General features: G+C 39.0%; 1 protein-coding gene across 1 annotated transcript in view; it reads left to right on the forward strand.

Annotated features, from left to right (window-relative positions):
- LOC121373605 (atrial natriuretic peptide receptor 1-like) overlaps positions 1 to 15,085 on the forward strand; it is a 68,786-nt gene extending 53,701 nt beyond the window's left edge. Inside the window, exons 20-24 of the mRNA XM_041500299.1 lie at positions 1,116 to 1,184; positions 5,346 to 5,520; positions 7,585 to 7,683; positions 11,190 to 11,281; positions 13,782 to 15,085. Of these exons, the coding sequence (XP_041356233.1) occupies positions 1,116 to 1,184; positions 5,346 to 5,520; positions 7,585 to 7,683; positions 11,190 to 11,281; positions 13,782 to 13,880 (534 nt within the window). The 3' untranslated portion in view covers positions 13,881 to 15,085. The remainder of the gene's footprint in view (positions 1 to 1,115; positions 1,185 to 5,345; positions 5,521 to 7,584; positions 7,684 to 11,189; positions 11,282 to 13,781) is intronic.
- Positions 15,086 to 19,392: the final 4,307 nt, after the last annotated feature.

Below are 19,392 nucleotides of genomic sequence, written 5' to 3' on the forward strand. Positions count from 1 at the left end.
GATCAATGTTTCCAACATACAGTACATCCAGGTCAATCGTTACCATATACAGTACACTCAGGTCAGTATTTACAACATTCAGTACATGCAGGTCAATATTCACAGCATACAGTACACTCACGTCAGTCGTTGCTGCATACAGTACATTCAGGTCAATATTTACAGCATACAATAACGCAGGTCAATGGTTGCTGCATAGAGTACACCCAAGTCAATATTCACAGCATACAGTACACTCATGTCAATATTTACAGCATACAGTACACTCATGTCAATATTTACAGCAAACAGTACACCCATGTCAATATTTACAGCATACAGTACACCCATGTCAATTGTTGCCGCATACAATACACCCAGGTCAATATTTACAGCATACTGTACACTCAGGTCAATATTAACAACATACAGTACACCCAGGTCAATAGTTGTCACATACAGTACACTCAGGTCAATAGTAACAGCATACAGTACACCCAGGTCAATTGTTGCTGCATACAGTACACTCAGGTCAATATTTACAGCATACAGTACATATAGGTCAATTGTTGCCACATACAGTACACTCAAGTCAATATTTACAGCATACAGTACATCCAGGTCAATTGTTACCGTATACAGTACACTTAGGTCAATATTTACAGCATACAGTCCAGTTCAATCAATATTTACAGCAAACAGTACACTCAGGTCAATATTTACATCATACAGTACACCCAGGTCAATCGTTACCGTATACAGTACACTTAGGTCAATATTTACAGCATACAGTCCAGTTCAATCAATATTTACAGCAAACAGTACACTCAGGTCAATATTTACAGCATACAGTACACCCAGGCTAATTGTCACTGCATACAGTACATTCATATCAATATTTACAAAATACATATTTATGGCCCTTTCAAAATCAAATTTAAGTTGTACACAGTTTTACATAATTATATAGATTCTCATAGTAAAAGCACATCATACAAATCAAGTGAATGAAGTTTCGAAGGTGGATAAACATTGAGAATTAAACTTTCTTTCTTTCTTTTTTTCTTTTTGTCTTTCTTTTTTGAGCGGGTGCGTGTTTGGTATTTGTTTGATTGATATTCCAATTCCTTCTTCAGATTGTCGACTTTCTGAACGACCTATACACGCTGTTTGACTCCACAATTGAGCATTACGATGTTTACAAGGTAAACTGTAAACTTTAGTGACACATGACTTCAATTCTAGTACAGTGGGTAGTTAATATTCATCGGAATAAAATGTTTTAATTATACACTAGGTGTTCTATCCTCTGAAGTCAGTAGTAGTACGCTAGGCTCAGACTGCCAACTGCCATGACAAAGTTGGCCCAACTTTCTGCTGTCACAACATCTACGACAGTCCATTTGAGTCATGAATGTGCTAAGACAAATAACTGGGAGTCACATTGAGTTGTAATGCTCGCTCAGACTAACAAGTGGGAGTCGCGTTTAGTTGTATTGCTCGCTCAGATTAACAAATGGGAGTTGCTTTGAGTTGTATTGCTCGCTCAGACTAACAAATGTGAGTCCCTTTGAGTTGTGTTGCTCGCTCAGATTAACAAATGGGAGTCGCTTTGAGTTGTATTGCTCACTCAGATTAACAAATGGGAGTCGCTTTGAGTTGTATTGCTCGCTCAGACAAACAACTTGGAGTCACGTTGTGTTGTAATACTCACTCAGACTAACAACTGGGAGTCACGTTGAGTTATATTTCTTGCTCAGACTAACAACTGGGAGTCGTGATGAGTTTTAATACTTGCTCAGACTAACAACTGGGAGTCGCTTTGAGTTGTATTGCTCGCTCAAACAACTGGGAGTCATGTTGAGTGCTATTGCTCGCTCAGATTAACAAATGCGAGTCGCTTTGAGTTGTATTGCTTGCTCAGACTAACAAATGGGAGTCGCTTTGAGTTGTATTGCTCGCTCAGATTAACAAATGGGAGTTGCTTTGAGTTGTATTGCTCGCTCAGACAAACAACTTGGAGTCACGTTGAGTTGTATTGCTCGCTCAGACAAACAACTGGGCGTCGCTCTGAGTTATATTACTCACTCAGACTAACAAATGGGCTTCTCGTTGAGTTGTAATGCTCACTCAGACTAACAACTGGGAGTCGCATTGAGTTATAATGCTCGCTCAGAATAACAACTGGGAGTCGCGTTGAGTTATAATACTCGATCAGACTAACAACTGGACATCGCATTGAGTTGTAATGCTCGCTCAGACTAACAACTGGGAGTCATGTCAAGTTATAATACTCGCTCAGACTAACAACTGTGCATCGCGTTGAGTTATAATACTCAGAATAATAATTGGGAGTTGTGTTGAGTTATAATACTAACTCAGACTAACAACTGGGAGTCGCGTTGAGTTATATTTCTTGCTCAGACTAACAACTGGGAGTCACAATGAGTTTTAATACTTGCTCAGACTAACAACTGGGAGTCGCTTTGAGTTGTATTGCTCGCTCAAACAACTGGGAGTCATGTTGAGTGCTATTGCTCGCTCAGATTAACAAATGCGAGTCGCTTTGAGTTGTATTGCTTGCTCAGACTAACAAATGGGAGTCGCTTTGAGTTGTATTGCTCGCTCAGACAAACAACTTGGAGTCACGTTGAGTTGTATTGCTCGCTCAGACAAACAACTGGGCGTCGCTCTGAGTTATATTACTCACTCAGACTAACAAATGGGCTTCTCGTTGAGTTGTAATGCTCACTCAGACTAACAACTGGGAGTCGCATTGAGTTATAATGATCGCTCAGAATAACAACTGGGAGTCGCGTTGAGTTATAATACTCGATCAGACTAACAACTGGACATCGCATTGAGTTGTAATGCTCGCTCAGACTAACAACTGGGAGTCGTGTCAAGTTATAATACTCGCTCAGACTAACAACTGTGCATCGCGTTGAGTTATAATACTCAGAATAATAATTGGGAGTTGTGTTGAGTTATAATACTAACTCAGACTAACAACTGGGAGTCGCGTTGAGTTATATTTCTTGCTCAGACTAACAACTGGGAGTCACAATGAGTTTTAATACTTGCTCAGACTAACAACTGGGAGTTGCGTTGAGTTATAATGCTCGCTCAGACTAACAACTGGGAGTCGCGTTGAGTTATAATACTCGCTCAGACTAACAACTGGGCATCGTTTTGAGTTATAATGCTCACTCAGACTAACAACTGGGAGTAGTGTTCATTTTTTAAATTGGATACAATGCCCATCGTAGAAGTCGTAAGAGTTCTCAGACTAGCAACTGGACAGTCATAAAAGTCGTGACAGCAGAGAGTTGACCAACTTACAACAGGCAGTTGGCAGTCTTAGCCTAGCAATACGTACTACAACCATCCGTCATGAAAACATTTGACACAGCTTGTTCCAGCTAAAAATGGATGAAATTATATATTTGTGGCTATGTAGACCTCATTCAGTTATATACTGAAACATTTGTAAAATGGTATGTAACAGATATATATATATATAGGAGACGTTTGTCAAAACTGGCATCTTTGTAATCAGTTGTTTTAAACCGGCAAATCTGAAAGTCTCCTGCTCTGACTTATAGCTGGCAATAGCTTAGTGATCACTCACAGTGGACACAATTTTTACCCATCCTAACTGGTGTTCCATGACTGGTACGTCAAAGACTGTGGTACGTACTGTCCTGCCTATCGGAAAGTGCACAAACTCAATCCCTTGCTCCTTTATCGGTGGGAATAGCTTATGTGGTGGCAACAGGTTTTCTCTCTCTCTCTCTTGACCAAGCGTTGAAGCAAATACAGTGAAATCACCTAAACAGGACCAAGTAAAAAGTCCGGCTATAAGGGGTATTCGGTTTATAGAGTTTTTTGTTCTGTACTGATGTTTAAAAAGGGATCAACAGAAACATCCGGGTTTTGAGGGAATACCAGTTTTCTGAGGGCCTGGTTTAGAGGGGTTTCACTGTACGTTATTTATGCTAAACACTTTGAGTGTTGCTGGTGACGTCACATGAATGTCCCTCCGACCCTTTACGATTAAAAGGTCTGCTACATGTGGTCGGTACTGGGTTCGGATCCCAGTCGAGGCATGGGATTTTTAATCCAGATACCGACTCCAAACCCTGAGTGAGTGCTCTGCAAGGCTCATTGGGTAGGTGTAAACCACTTGCACCGACCAGTGATCCATAACTGGTTCAACAAAGGCCATGGTTTGTGCTATCCTGTCTGTGGGAAGCGCAAATAAAAGATCCCTTGCTGCCAATCGGAAGAGTAGTCCATGTAGTGGCGACAGCGGGTTTCCTCTCAAAATCTGTGTGGTCCTTAACCATATGTCTGACGCCATATAACCGTAAATAAAATGTGTTGAGTGCGTCGTTAAATAAAACATTTCTTTCTTTCTTTTCTGAGAATGCCGCCATATTCGAGTCACTAACTGTGTCGTTTGCGAAACTAGCTAAACTAGTTATAAAGTCATACTGGACCGTATTTACGAAGCCTGTTTTTCCTAAACGCAGATGTTTAGAGGGACATTCCTGAATTTGCTGCAATATTAAAGATGTTATCGACCAACAGAGACTTTTTAACAATTGTAATTACATATCAAAAATATTTTCTGCATAAAATATTACTTGCTGTATATTAAACGTGTTCCTGATCGTTCTAATATTTGTATTAGGTTAAATTTTATTTTATTTCCTAAAATATATATTGTTTATGCGTACGAAATTATTTGAAGCCATTAAACTTACATATTAAATATATTTTTTTGTTTGGAATATTAGTGGCTGTATATTAAACGTGTTTCTGATCGTTCTAATATGTACTCGATTAATTTTCATTTTATTTCCTACAAAAATGTTTTCGTACCTAATTATTTGAAGACAAAATCCAGTTTGGGCTGCTTACAAATTTTAAGACGACCAGAAACACATTGAATATACAGACACTGATATTCTAAACAAGAAAATATATTTAATATGTAAGTTTAATCGTAGAAATAGTTTATTTGTCGGAAACATCTTACAATGCAGCAAACTCAGGAGTGTCTCTTTAAGCATTGCAAATGTGTATAGCTACACACGTGTAACACGTAAACAGAACTGTTAAATTTGTATATTGATGTTGATCATCATTGTTTTTCCATTACCATAGTTTGACACCCAATAGCCGATGTATTTTTCGTGCTGGGGTGTCGTTAAACATTCATTCATTCATTCATTCATTCATTCTTCATTCATTCACGAAAACAGACTTTGTAAATTCAGCCCATTATGTATTATCCGTAACAGTAAAGGTGTAGATGCGAAACCTCTCTGTTAAACAAATATTTCTTTATTTTCCGCCAGGTGGAGACGATAGGTGATGCCTACATGGTCGTGTCAGGCATGCCGGTTAAAAACGGAAATCTACACGTCAGAGAAATTTCCCGGATGTCGCTAGCCCTGCTCGAGAGAGTGCACAAATTTCATATCAGACATCGTCCAGGGGAACAGTTGAAGATACGAATAGGACTGCATACAGGTCAGCGGTTTGTCCTTGCTTTTCTTTGGCTTTTACCACATTTTATTAGGGCCCTACTGGTCCAATCGGAGGGGATCATAGGTTTTATCTCCATTCTTCTGTCTGTCTTTATGTCTGTCCGTCCGTCCGTCTGTCCCACATATAGTTTTCCAGACGGTTTTTTTACGCCTCGAGATATTGAGCTGAAATTTGGTGTATAGCTGTTACAGACCAAGTTTAACTTTCATGGCAGTTTACCCATTTTTGCAGAGTTATGGCCCTTGAAGTTAGGAAAAATTAAAATTAGTTTTCTGGACTTTTTTAGGCAATGCCTGAAGATACTGAGTTGACATTTTATATATCATGTACTGTTACAGATGAAGATTAACTTTCATGGCGATTAACCCTTGAACTTAGGGAATATTAACATTTGTTGGGCAAAAGTAGGGGACATATTGCTTCAGCAGTACGCTTATTTATTTATTTATTTATTTATTTATGTTTTGTTTTTGGAAATAAAACGTTTTAAAACTTTTTTCAAATTAAAATACTTTAAAGTTAATATATAAAACATTTATTGAGATGACTATCTATGCAGGCTACTATGAACGACACCAACTAGATTTCTGGTAGTCGAGACATCTATAATTCTATGGAGTTACTATATTTTATTGTAGGAGAAGTTTGCGCTGGGGTCGTCGGTCTTAAGATGCCGAGGTACTCATTTCTGGTAGTCGAGACATTGATAATTCTATGGAGTTATTGTATTTATTTGTAGGAGGAGTTTGCGCTGGGGCCGTGGGTATGAAGATACCGATGTACTCATTGCTGGTAGTTGAGACATCTATAATTCTATGGAGTTATTGTATTTATTTGTAGGAGGAGTTTGCGCTGGGGTCGTGTGCATGAAGATACCGATGTACTCATTGCTGGTAGTTGAGACATCTATAATTCTATGGAGTTATTGTATTTATTTGTAGGAGGAGTTTGCGCTGGGGTCGTGGATATGAAGATACCGATGTACTCATTGCTGGTAGTTGAGACATCTATAATTCTATGGAGTTATTGTATTTATTTGTAGGAGGAGTTTGCGCTGGGGTCGTGGGCATGAAGATACCGATGTACTCATTGCTGGTAGTTGAGACATCTATAATTCTATGGAGTTATTGTATTTAATTGTAGGAGGAGTTTGCGCTGGGGTCGTGGGCATGAAGATACCGATGTACTCATTGCTGGTAGTTGAGACATCTATAATTCTATGGAGTTATTGTATTTATTTGTAGGAGGAGTTTGCGCTGGGGCCGTGGGTATGAAGATACCGATGTACTCATTGCTGGTAGTTGAGACATCTATAATTCTATGGAGTTATTGTATTTATTTGTAGGAGGAGTTTGCGCTGGGGTCGTGGATATGAAGATACCGATGTACTCATTGCTGGTAGTTGAGACATCTATAATTCTATGGAGTTATTGTATTTAATTGTAGGAGGAGTTTGCGCTGGGGTCGTGGATATGAAGATACCGATGTACTCATTGCTGGTAGTCGAGACATCTATAATTCTATGGAGTTATTGTATTTAATTGTAGGAGGAGTTTGCGCTGGGGTCGTGGATATGAAGATACCGATGTACTCATTGCTGGTAGTCGAGACATCTATAATTCTATGGAGTTATTGTATTTATTTGTAGGAGGAGTTTGCGCTGGGGTCGTGGGTATGAAGATACCGATGTACTCATTGCTGGTAGTCGACACATCTATAATTCTATGGATTTATTGTATTTAATTGTACGAGTTTGTGCTGGGCTCGTGGGAATGAAAATGCCGAGGTACTAATTTCTGGTAGTCAAGATATTCATAAGTCTATGGAGTTACTGTGTATAATTGTAGGAGGAGTTTGTACTGTGGTCGTGGCTCTCAAGATGCTGAGGTACTCATTTCTGGTAGTCGTGACATTTATAATTCTATGGAGTTATTGTATTTTATTGTAGGAGTTTGTGCTGTGGTGTTGGGAATGAAAATGCCAAGGTACTCATTTCTAATAGTCAAGATATTGATAATTCTATGGAGTTATTGTATTTAATTGTAGGAGGAGTTTGCGCTGGTGTCGTGGGAATGAAGATGCCGAGGTACTGTTTGTTTGGTGACACGGTGAACACAGCGTCCCGCATGGAATCTCATGGACACCGTAAGCAATACATAGTACATACTCATCTTACTGATAATAAAATTAGAGATAATAGATCAAAGTCGCAGACCTCAGTTTCAATGCGTGAAAACCGACACTAAGCTTGGTTCATCTACACACCTTCGCCCCGATATACGAAGCAATCTTAGCGCTAAGATCACCTGAAGGTAGTACTAAACCAAATGACTTCTGGCTGGGTCAAAGTTCGAAGTGCACATAACGTTTGATACAGCGGTTAATACCACACGTCCTGTGATTGTTGATAAATGTGAGCAATAAATGCATGCAATTTTATTTCATCTAGTACCACTGTGTCACGTAGCCTTGTGCTTAAAACATTTATGGAGTACCTGTAAAAAATGTACTCATATTTTTTGTAGAACTAGTTTAGGAACTAGGGTGGTCATAGACGCTACCCGTTATATACTCTTCCAAAAAAGTAGGGGAACTCCAATACAAATTTACAATTGCCAAAATTGTACGGTATATTAACTGTGGGGAATGGTTATATGATAATAGTGAATTAATTGGGCAAACATTACAACCGCTAGTTCAGTATTACAGTAGGTTTTATGACCACCAAAGATCTTGAAGGACGATTGGGGTCAGGAGTGAAATTTGAAAGTTGATGGGTTTTTTATCAGTAAATCGCAAATTCAAACAATAAAAATTACTAAAAACAAAACAATAACAACTGTATGATCAACAGAATAAAAACGATTGACAGAAATAATGATCCACAGTGATTAATCGACCTTCCTGGAAATGGTCAAAATCGAGAATGATACCCCACGCACGTGTACGGGGCAACTGCGTGATGCACGTGCAAACTATGGAATGTGTTTCGGTGTGTTGATAAACAGACCTGAACGTTCTTTACTAGGATGTCTGTGTTTAAAACGTATGTTCGGTCTAATAGTTGATATCAACATTAATATTTCAGGTTCCCCTACTTTTTTGGAAGGGTATATTTAAATAAGCTGCTTAACCCCAATTTTTTTTGTTTCGGATTCACTTTAACGGTGAGGGGTGGTAGTATTTTTATTTGTGGTGTATATGTCAGTTGATACCTGCAAGTAGGAGTTTTAGACACATATGTTTAAGTTACTATTGTCGTCTATGGGGTTTGATTTGGTGATATACACCCTGAAGTGTATAGGGTAGTTATGCATTTAAGATGATCTTAGCGCTGAGATCGCTGCATAAAACAGAGCCCTGTGAACTGTGGGATACCGACCTCGGTGGTGTTGTGGTTTAGCCATCGGACATAAGACTGGTAGGTACTGGGTTCGCAGCCCGGTACCAGCTCCCACCCAGAGCGAGTTTTAACGACTCGGTAGGTAGGTGTAAGACCACTACACCCATCTTTCTGACTAACCACTAACATCTAACCCACTGTCCTGGACAGATAGGTGAGGTGTGTGCCCAGCACAGCGTGCTTGAACCTTAATTTGATATACGCAAGGAAATAATTTAAAATGAAAATGAAATGTGGGATAACGTTAGAGTAGAATAACATACAGTCTGTATTGTGTACAGCATATTCCCTATTTATTGTCAAATGGGATTTAAAACATCGATGACGGGTGCTATGATATTCTTTAACATTGCAGACTCTACGAGACGTCAGTAGGGGTTTCAGCCAGAGTGTACATAGTATAAAATTATGTACCCTAAAATTTACAAAATTAATGGATATATAATTTGTTATATAATATTAAGATTGGGTACAGCAAGAGGACTGCTGTGTAATATTTGGCACAGTGCATGGAAGAAGAAAAGAAAAGAAAGAAACATGTTTAGCCCATAACCACCTAATAGAATGAATAAATTAATGAATGAATGTTTAACGACACCCCAGCACGAAAAATACATCGGCCAATGGGTGTCAAACTATGGTAATGGAAACAAACAAGGTGATGATCAACATCAACAGAAAAATTCAAGATATAAATAAAAACAGTGTAAAGAACTGTGCAAAAATACAAATACAAATATCACAGATAAGATACTGACTTTTACTCTAAACTTCAATTTGTGCTGTATTCGCCATTCTCAAAGAGAATGTTACACCCCTGCACCACGGTGAGGTTACAGCACGCGCAGGGGCCACCTAATAGAGGCATTTATGGTCTGTTTTTCAGTTTTTTATTACATACACTCAAATTACTTTCTGGCACAAAGACTGTTCAGACCTCTGCAAATTTAGGGGCTGATTCGGGATTTTGAAAAGGGGGAGGTGTCACCAATATACAAACACGGCAATTTGAATTTATCGAAGGCAAATTAGTCGAGCCCCCGAAGGGCCAGATCTGTAGGGTGGTCCTGGGGCGTGCGCCTCCTTTTCAGGGCAAGTTACTAATTAAAAGGGGCATTTCAAACGGGCGTGGGGGCATCACGGGACCCATGAGCCATGCCCACCCCCTCCCCTGGATCCGCGAGCTAATAGGGATATTCCCACTAGCTACTGCCAGTAGGAACACTTAATACCAACACTACTACATACTCCATCCTCAAGTCACGAAGTGAAGCTACGTCCCGGAGCTGTGGGCCACGGGCAGTTGAACTGTTACGAGTCCTGACTGGGTTATAACTGTATTCTTTTGTTAACAGCACACTGTTTTTTGTCCGAATTAAAGGGACATTCCTGAGTTTGCTGCATTGTAAGATGTTTCCGACTAATACAATATTTCTACAATTAAACTTACATATTAAATATATTTTCTTGTTTAGAAGTTCAGTGTCTGTATATTCAACACGTTTCTGGTCGTCTTAATATTTGTAAGAAGCCCAAACATTTTTGTAGGAAATAAAATGAAAATTAACCGAGTACAAATATTAGAACGATCAGAAACACGTTTAATATACAGCCACTAATATTCCAAACAAAAAAAATATTTAATATGTAAGTTTAATCGCAGAAACATTTTATTAAAAATTGTAGCAAACTCAGGAATGTCCCTCTGAACGAAAATGCCCGAATCTGCATAACAACATTTATTCATATTAACATTACTGTCAAACAGCTATATAGGATTGCAAACGAATCACTACGCATTTTTACATGGATTACAACTAACTTTGAGGGTAGAATTGCGAAAATATATGGTAAAAAAGTCTCGGGTTAGCATATTTTGACCGAATATATGTATCATTTTTGCCCGAATTTGAAGTTTTTTGTTCAGCACGGGGTGGGGTGGGGGGAAAGGAGGGCAACTGCCCCTGTCTCCTATGGTAATAGCTAATGTGGTCACGATTTTGTTGTTGTTTTTTTGTTGTTGTTTTTTTGTGTTTTTTTGTGTTTTTGTTTTTGTGAGGGTTTTGTTGGGGGGGGGGGGGGGTTGGAGGAGGGATGGGTTTGGGGAGGGGAGGTTTTGGTTTTTTTCTTTCACTTTGACAAAATGTTGAAAGAACCATGATACGCTAGACACCAAATAGCCGTCCACGTGGTTTACAATGCGTGGTGTTGTAAAACAAACATTCCTTTCCTTTACTTCTTATTTCAGCTTTAAAGATCCATATCAGTCCTGACACGAAGTCGATTCTAGATTTGTTTGGCTCGTTCATCGTCAAACCGAGAGGAACAGTCGAAATCAAGGCAAGCAACCCTCTTACATTGTCGCCATTTCGACACCAAAGTTGATGTAACTCTAGTGGTGTTGTTGAACACGACATCGCATTCGTACTTCTAGACGTCTGTTGCGAGACATTACATTTTATTCTGCAACGACCGTTTCTTTTGACAGAATATGATGACGGGTAAAGCAAAGTCATATCCTGCTACTAGCTGCTAGCAGGATATGACTTTTGACGTCATTTATGTGACGTCACACGCATTGCCTACATTACAGAATCACTCGTTTGACAATGTGGCTGAAATAATAGAAATAATAGCTTTTCCCCTCTATCAATGACGTCGAATGTCTGCTTTATCCTGTTCAGGCCAAATGAGAAATTCCGTTGACAGGATAAAGCAGATCGACGTCATTAGCTAGTTATTCTCTATTTATATACGCATCGGCAGCCATTTTGAATAGTGTACACTAGCTGAGGTAGCCGTAAATTTTCAGAGGTACATACAAAATAGTTTCGGTTGTCAAATCCCTCAACAAAAGAAAGGTAGGAATAACGCTATTGGTCGATGTTTCTACTGGGGGACTATTAGTCCCCGAGTGCGACATTAACCCCGTTGCAATTTACAAATTGCTGGATATAAATTTAATACAAATGTGTTACATTAATTTAGAACCGAGTGTTTTATTTGACAATACATATTCTTATGTGCTTTTGGTTTTGTCTAAGCAGCTCTGTACCGTGAAATGCCATGCGAATCGGTGCAGTAGGTTAGAAATCTGCCAACTGACCCTTGGTGTTTTTAAATATCAGAATCATTATTTGTATCAATGATGACAGTGGCAGCAGTGGTGAAGATGATGACAGTGATGATCATAATCGGTTTCATAGTAGCATCATCATCTGAAGGTTCACAATATATACTAACGGAAAAAAGAAACGCAATTTCAGTTTTGGTAATATAACGTTTTTTATTCGTATACCAAATGTAGTAACATTTGACACATAGCTACGTCGTTGTGCTGTCTAAAGAATCATTGTTTAACATTAGGTCTATCGTGAGCACGTGCGAACCTGCATGCTTTTTACCGATTTGTCAAGACAGCGTGCATCCGGGCCACTGCAACGTGCTATGGACTTGAACACCATACCAAATCGAAGTTTTGAACAGTACACATCGAGTGCACAACATTTCATTTCAACACGATTGAAAAGCAAAATGCCGCGAATGTTACAAGTTGATAGGGGTAGGACTATTGCTCTAATTATGCAGGGGGAATCGCAACGTCGCGTCGCCCAGCAATTTGGGGTACACTGAGTCAACGATAGATCGTTTAGATGGGCGTCTCAGAGCCACAGGAAGATTAGCTGGGAGTGGAAGTCTGCTCGTTACACGTCAAGATAGAGCCATACGTCTCACACACCTCCGTAACCGATTTCAGACGGCTACGGAGACGGCGAGTCAGGTTGTAGGCACTCATGGTCGTCCAGTGAGTCCACGAACGGTTAGGAATCGGTTGCGGGAGTCCAAATTAAGGCCACGACGTCCCTATGTTGGTCAGCAACTTACACCCAGTCGAGGTCAACGTCGATTGCGATGGCTGCGTGCACATCCATCCAATCTGTTTCACTTGGCGCATTGAAGACGTGTGTTATTCACTGACGAGTCTCGGTTCTCGCTTCACAGGTCAGATGGACGACAACGTATCTATCGACGTCGAGGTGAGCGATATTCAGACGCGTGCGTTAAGGAAAACGACATATTTGGGAGAGGGTCTCTTATGGGGTTTTTTTTTTGGGGGGAGGGGATTTCCTATGGTGGGAAAACACCTCTCATGGTCACCCAGCGCAATATTACAGCGGTAAGATATCGGAATGAGGTCATCATGCCTCGCGTCCTTCCATTTATCCATGCGGGTAACCCTACGTTGCAGAAGGATAATGAAAGACCACACGTTGCGAGGGTTTGTCTTAACTTCGTCGACCAAAACAATGTCCCAGTGCTCGATTGGCCACCCTACAGTCCAGATTTGAACCCGACCGAGCATTTGAAGGACGAGCTGGACAGGAGGGCCAGGAAGTTTGTCAACGTCCCAAACAACGTCGCTTTAGCTCATGAAGGCCCTTCTTCATGAGTGGAATAACATATCACAAAGGACCATAAACAACTTGATTGGGTCAATGGTAAGGAGAGTTAGAGCAGCGACTGCAGCCCGGGGTGGGCACACACACTATTGATTTGGATCAGGACATGGCGATGGGTACCCACATTTTAACGTTATCCATGCAAACGCCGGCTGTGATAACACAACAAAACTTCTCAAAATGTATTCAGGAATGAAGACATAGCCTAAAAATCCAAACAATGAAATAATAATCAATAAAACATTTGAAATATACACCATCTAAAAAGAACTTGCGTTTGTTTGTTTTTTCCGTCAGTAATATTTAGCTAAATTAACCAAATACATGTTGATGGTTTAATTTTAATTTACGTATCTCTTCTTTCTGTTTTTTTTGTTCAGGGTAAAGGTCCAATGGCAACGTACTGGCTTGTTGGAGAGGATGGTCTTAAAGGTCCATCATGGACAGTACAACAACAAAGACATTTACTGAATAGTTGATTTTAAAAACAGAAAAAAACGATCGCCAATATTATGGCAACCTCCTCGATTATTGGAGAGTATGAATTTAGGTATCTACCACAATTATGACAACCTACACGCTAGAAAGTGTGGAGTTTAATAACATACACCGACATTATGACGTTGAAAAACTGTGGCCGGATATTATGGAGGAGTATTCGTCACTGCACCATTATTTAAAGTGGTTATTTAACAACAAAACCAATATCCGAACCAGGCATGTTTTAGAATCTCTCCCTTTCCTGACACATTGTTTGGTAGTAGACAAGGCGTTAGGATTAAGTCAATACAAACTGGACAAAGTATTGACTTAAAAAGTAGTGTACATAATAACGTTAGTATCTGGGCCCGTGCTTATAAAACTTAAATTCTAGACTTTAATAAAGTCCAGACTTTAACGTAATGCTATTTGAATGGCGTTGTCATGCCGTTAAAGTCTGGACGTTATTGAAGTCTAGACTTTACAGTTTATAAGCACAGGACCTGGCCCCGTGCTTATAAAACTTAAAAGTCTGGACTTTATTAAAGTCTAGACTTTAAGGTTTATAAGCACGGGGCCTGGTGTTCTGGTCTGGTGCGTATAAAACTTTCAGAGTCTAAGACTCAAGACTCTAATAGAGTCTGAGACACTAATGTCATGACAACGTCATACAAATTGCATGCGTGTGACGTCATTTGAGATTGAGTCTGGACTAAAGGTTTTATAGGCACGGCCCTGATACCACAGAAACTGGATACCAACTGTACGTCAACTGGACTCTAAGACTAGTGCAGTTGTGTTGGCGTCTAGACTAGAAACCCATAAACGTGGATATAGTTTGTCTCTACCTTATTATTATTAGAATTTAAAACCAAACAAGTAGATTTGAGATTAATTTTAAACGCGAACTGAGATTGACTTCAGTGTTTGATCTGTGCATACCATAATACTTTTTCTGTAAAGCTGTGAAGACGGACAGATTACGAAATATGCCCAGAAGGTTAGTGAAACTGAACTGATAATAAGTATGGCATATGGACAAAACCAGTTTTATCTGACATTCCTTATTTATAAACTGCATACTATTGGATTGTGCTACAGATAATGGGATATGTATAGTAGATACGATTTGTAGATACATTTAGCTTTTATAGTTTTGTGTGTGATAAAATAATTTGTGACATAAAATGACAACACCATTGGGTTTGGGTTTTCTCTTTGTTCCTTTACCATAAATAAATGGCGCTGTGTAACTTTATACTGGTGTGTCGTGGGCGCTGGTTGGAATGGGAAACAATTGAGCCCACTGAGGATGATCGATCGTACGTCACATTGCTCTTCCCTCGGACAAGTCCTCTACTAGTAACAAGGGCCGGGATAGTAGCCCAGTGGTAATGAGCTCGCCTGATGCGCGATCGGTCTATGATCGATACCCGTCGGTGGGCCCTTTGGGCTATTTCTCGTTCTAGCCGATGCACCACGACTGGTATATCAAATGTCATAGAATGTGCTACCCTGTCTGTAGGATGGGGCATGTGAAAGATTCCTTGCTACTAATGGAAAAATGTAGCGGGTTTCCACTCTAAGACTATGTCAATGTTACCATTAGCCGATGATTAATAAAATTAATGTGATCTAGTGGTGTCGTTAAACACACTTTTACTTTTTTATCTTTGTAGAGCACTCTTTCGGGCTTTCTCTGAATGAGTTTTTTTTCTCGTTCCAGCCTGTGCCCACAACTCTAATATCAACGGTTGTGGTATTTGCTGTTATGTCTATAGGAAAGTGCGTATAAAACGATCCCTTTCTGCAAATGGACAACCATACTGGATTTCCGCTTAGGTTATATGTCAGATTTATTAAATGTTTGACATCCAGTTGCCGATAACCAAAACATCAATTGCTCTAGTGGTGTCGATACATGAAACAAAGTTCAAATGTTATCTATTAATGAGTACAACTCCTATTTCACACTAGCAATGGAAGATGAGATGGCCAAGCGCTCAGTGAATCTGGGATCCATGCATTCACGTGTGGGTCGTCAACAACTGCTGTGTCGGGTGTGTTTATGAAGTTTTTGTGGTATTGTTTGGAGCAGTCTGACTGATCCACAGATGATGCTCGAACCTGCGACCTGTTACACCTCATACGACACTTCCACCTCCCAGCTACATCCCGCTTCTTCTTCTTCTTATTATTATTAGTAGTAGTAGTTGCTGTAGTAGTAGCTGTAGTAGTAGTAGTAGCTGTAGTAGTAGTAGTAGTATTTACATTGCGACTTGACAACATTTCAGTAGCTTCTACACGAACAGTTTCCAACTCCCAGCTACTTCCCGCTTATTATTAGTAGTAGCAGTGATAATAGTAGTAAAAGTAGTAGTAGTTATAGTACGTAGTAGTAATAGTAGTAGTAGTACGCAGTAGTAATAATAGTACGTAGTAGTAGTACGTAGTAGTAGTAATAGTAGTAGAAGTAGTAATAGTAGTACGTAGTAGAAGTAGTAGTAGTAATAGTAGTAGTAGTAGTACGCAGTAGTAATAATAGTACGTAATAGTAGTAGAAGTAGTAATAGTAGAAGTAGTAATAGTAGTACGTAGTAGAAGTAGTAGTAATAGTAGTATTTATATTGCGACTTGACTGTAGCGTTTCAGTAGCTTATTCACGAACAGTTTCCTTTAAGGTGACGCAACGCGATGCGACTTCAATCGTACGCAAATAGCCAATTGTGACGAGACAACAGTGTGATTGCATCGGTTGGTATGCAATAAGCTATTATCGTATTAGCATGGGCGTATGGGCTTCTGTTGTTACAGAAGAGGGGAGGCTGGTTTTTGCATGAATTAAACAAAAGTGCCCGAATCTGGATTGCAACATTTATTCATAATGACGTAACGACAAAAGTTGCGACCCACGGTAAAAGCCCGTGTATTGCTAATGTAAAATTTTCCGAACCCTTTATCATAGTTTTATATACCAGATAACAAAACGAAGTACACCGATTCTTCTTTTCTATAATATGAAATATGGAAGATTTAATACATACTTTCGTGAGAAAACTTGAGTGAAACAAATTACACCCGACGGAAAAACTGCATGTAAGTTGTAACAAAAAAGTAAGCATGCATTTCTCATTTCACTATACAATTAGCTGTTGATGTTGTAATTGCGGAAAAATTCGTCAGGGATTCATAACATACACATTCCATCCTTCGCGTCGTTTTGACAGTTGTAAATGAGTTTTTTAAAAATGCATGGAGGCGTTGTTGGTTTTTTTGGAAAGGGCGAGTTATGTAGGTTTCACTAAAATAGTTACACAATTTACATGTGTTAAAGGGACATTCCTGAGTTTGCTGCAATTTTTAAGATGTTATCGACTAACAAAGACTTTTTAACGATTGTAATTACATATCAAATATATTTTCCTGCATAACATATTAGTGGCTGTATATTAAATGTGTTTCTGATCGTTCTAATATTTATATTAGCGTAAATTTCATTTTATTTCCTAAAATCTTTTTTTTCGTACGTACGAAATTATTTGAAGACAAAATCCAGTTTGGGCTTCTTATGACCAGAAACACACTGATATTCTAAACAAGAAAATATATTTAATATGCAAGTTTAATCGTAGAAATATTTTATTAGTCGGAAACATCTTACAATGCAGCAAACTCAGGAATGTCCCTTTAAAAGAAAAATCTTACAATGCAGCAAACTCAGGAATGTCCCTTTAAGAGAAACATCTTACAATGCAGCACACTCAGGAATGTCCCTTTAAGAGAAACATCTTACAATGCAGCAAACTCAGGAATGTCCCTTCAATAATAAAATTTAAGAGAAAACAATACTTGTAAATAGAATTTTGTGATTTTTTTCATTAACATATTTCGCTTATTTTACTACATTTGTGCTAGTAGTAAGACATGAATTCAGGGTTTTTCCATGCTATAATTTAACATAAGCAAGTTCTTAAAATTGTCCAGTTTTTACTCATTTACTGTGGAAATGGACACATTAATAGGTAAAAGAGCCATTGCATGAAATAATATGGTCCTTTTTCCCGTAATTTAATATGAATCAATTTCGCTTACTTTTCGCTGCATTGTATGATGTTTCCGACTAATAACATATTTCTACGATTAAACTTACATATTAAATATATTTTCTGGTTTAGAATACCAGTGTCTGTATATTCAATGTGTCTCTGGTCGTCTTAATATTTGTAAGAAGCCCAAACTGGATTTTGTCTTTCCTAAAAATATTTTAGGAAATAAAATGAAATTTAACCTAGTACAAATAGTTTAACGATCAGAAACACGTTTAATATGCAACCACTAATATTTTATGCAGAAAAATATATTCGATATGTAATTACAATCGTTAAAAAGTCTCTGTTAGTCGATAACACCTTAAACATTGCAACAAACTCAGGAATGTCCCTTTAACAAGATAGTAGTCTTCTTTTTTAAAATGACGACGACAATACTAAATTTATTTGTCAAAGAACGACTTCTTAAAATTGTGAACAACGTCTTTAGTACAGTAACTTCACAAGCTACAAACGCATGAATTTTATTTGTAAGTCTGTCGTAGGGATTCATAGCATACACATGTTTAAGTTGTAACTTTAATTACAAGAATGTCTTTACATTTAAAATATAATATGTTTTATGGTTATGCCGTTAAGCGACAAATATTGAAAATGATTTGGTCAGCAATGGCGAAGCACTTTTATCGGACATTGTCAGGAAATATTGTTTGATTGCAGTATACACCAGTGGCGGATCCAGAAAATCCATTTCGGGGGGTAACAATGACATGAGGCGGAATCCCAATGGAACTTTGGGGGAGGTCTGGAGGGGATCGTAAAAAAAATTAATATATAATAAAATTATAACTGTCGCAAAATTGAAGGGGGCCGGGGCCCTGTCCCCCCCCCCCCCCCAACACACACACCCCAGATCCGCCTCTGTACACTGACCAATTGGATCAATATTATCTTCTCAAAATACTAAAAGCGCCAGAAGATTTAAACGTGCAAGAAAGTGACGACTGGGGAAATTCATTTCGCAAAATAGTACATGTTATCCCAGGGGCGGATTATGGGGGGTCCCAGTTGCACAGAAAACCCTCCCCCGGCTAAACAAAATAACAACCACCACGTAGATCTAAATTGATGTCCATGTAAAATTTATAATTTCAAATTATAAACATTTACATATTGTTTCGGACCCCCCACCCCCACCCCCACCCCCTTACCTAAAGCATAATCCGCCCTGTATCCGTGGCTTGTATTATCAGAAAACAGGACAGCCTACATATAAACTAATTACAAGAAAACGCACTCTGATCCACACAAACTCACTGATGTATTTTAGCTTTGCCACGGTATATGTTTACCTGTTTATTTACATGAAACCATTCTGGTCACCGGCCTCGGTGGCGTCGTGGTTAGGCCATCGGTCTACAGGCTGGTAGGTACTGGGTTCGGATCCCAGTCGAGACATGGG

Source organism: Gigantopelta aegis, chromosome 5 (assembly GCF_016097555.1).
Source record: "Gigantopelta aegis isolate Gae_Host chromosome 5, Gae_host_genome, whole genome shotgun sequence".
Lineage (NCBI taxonomy): Eukaryota > Metazoa > Mollusca > Gastropoda > Neomphalida > Peltospiridae > Gigantopelta > Gigantopelta aegis.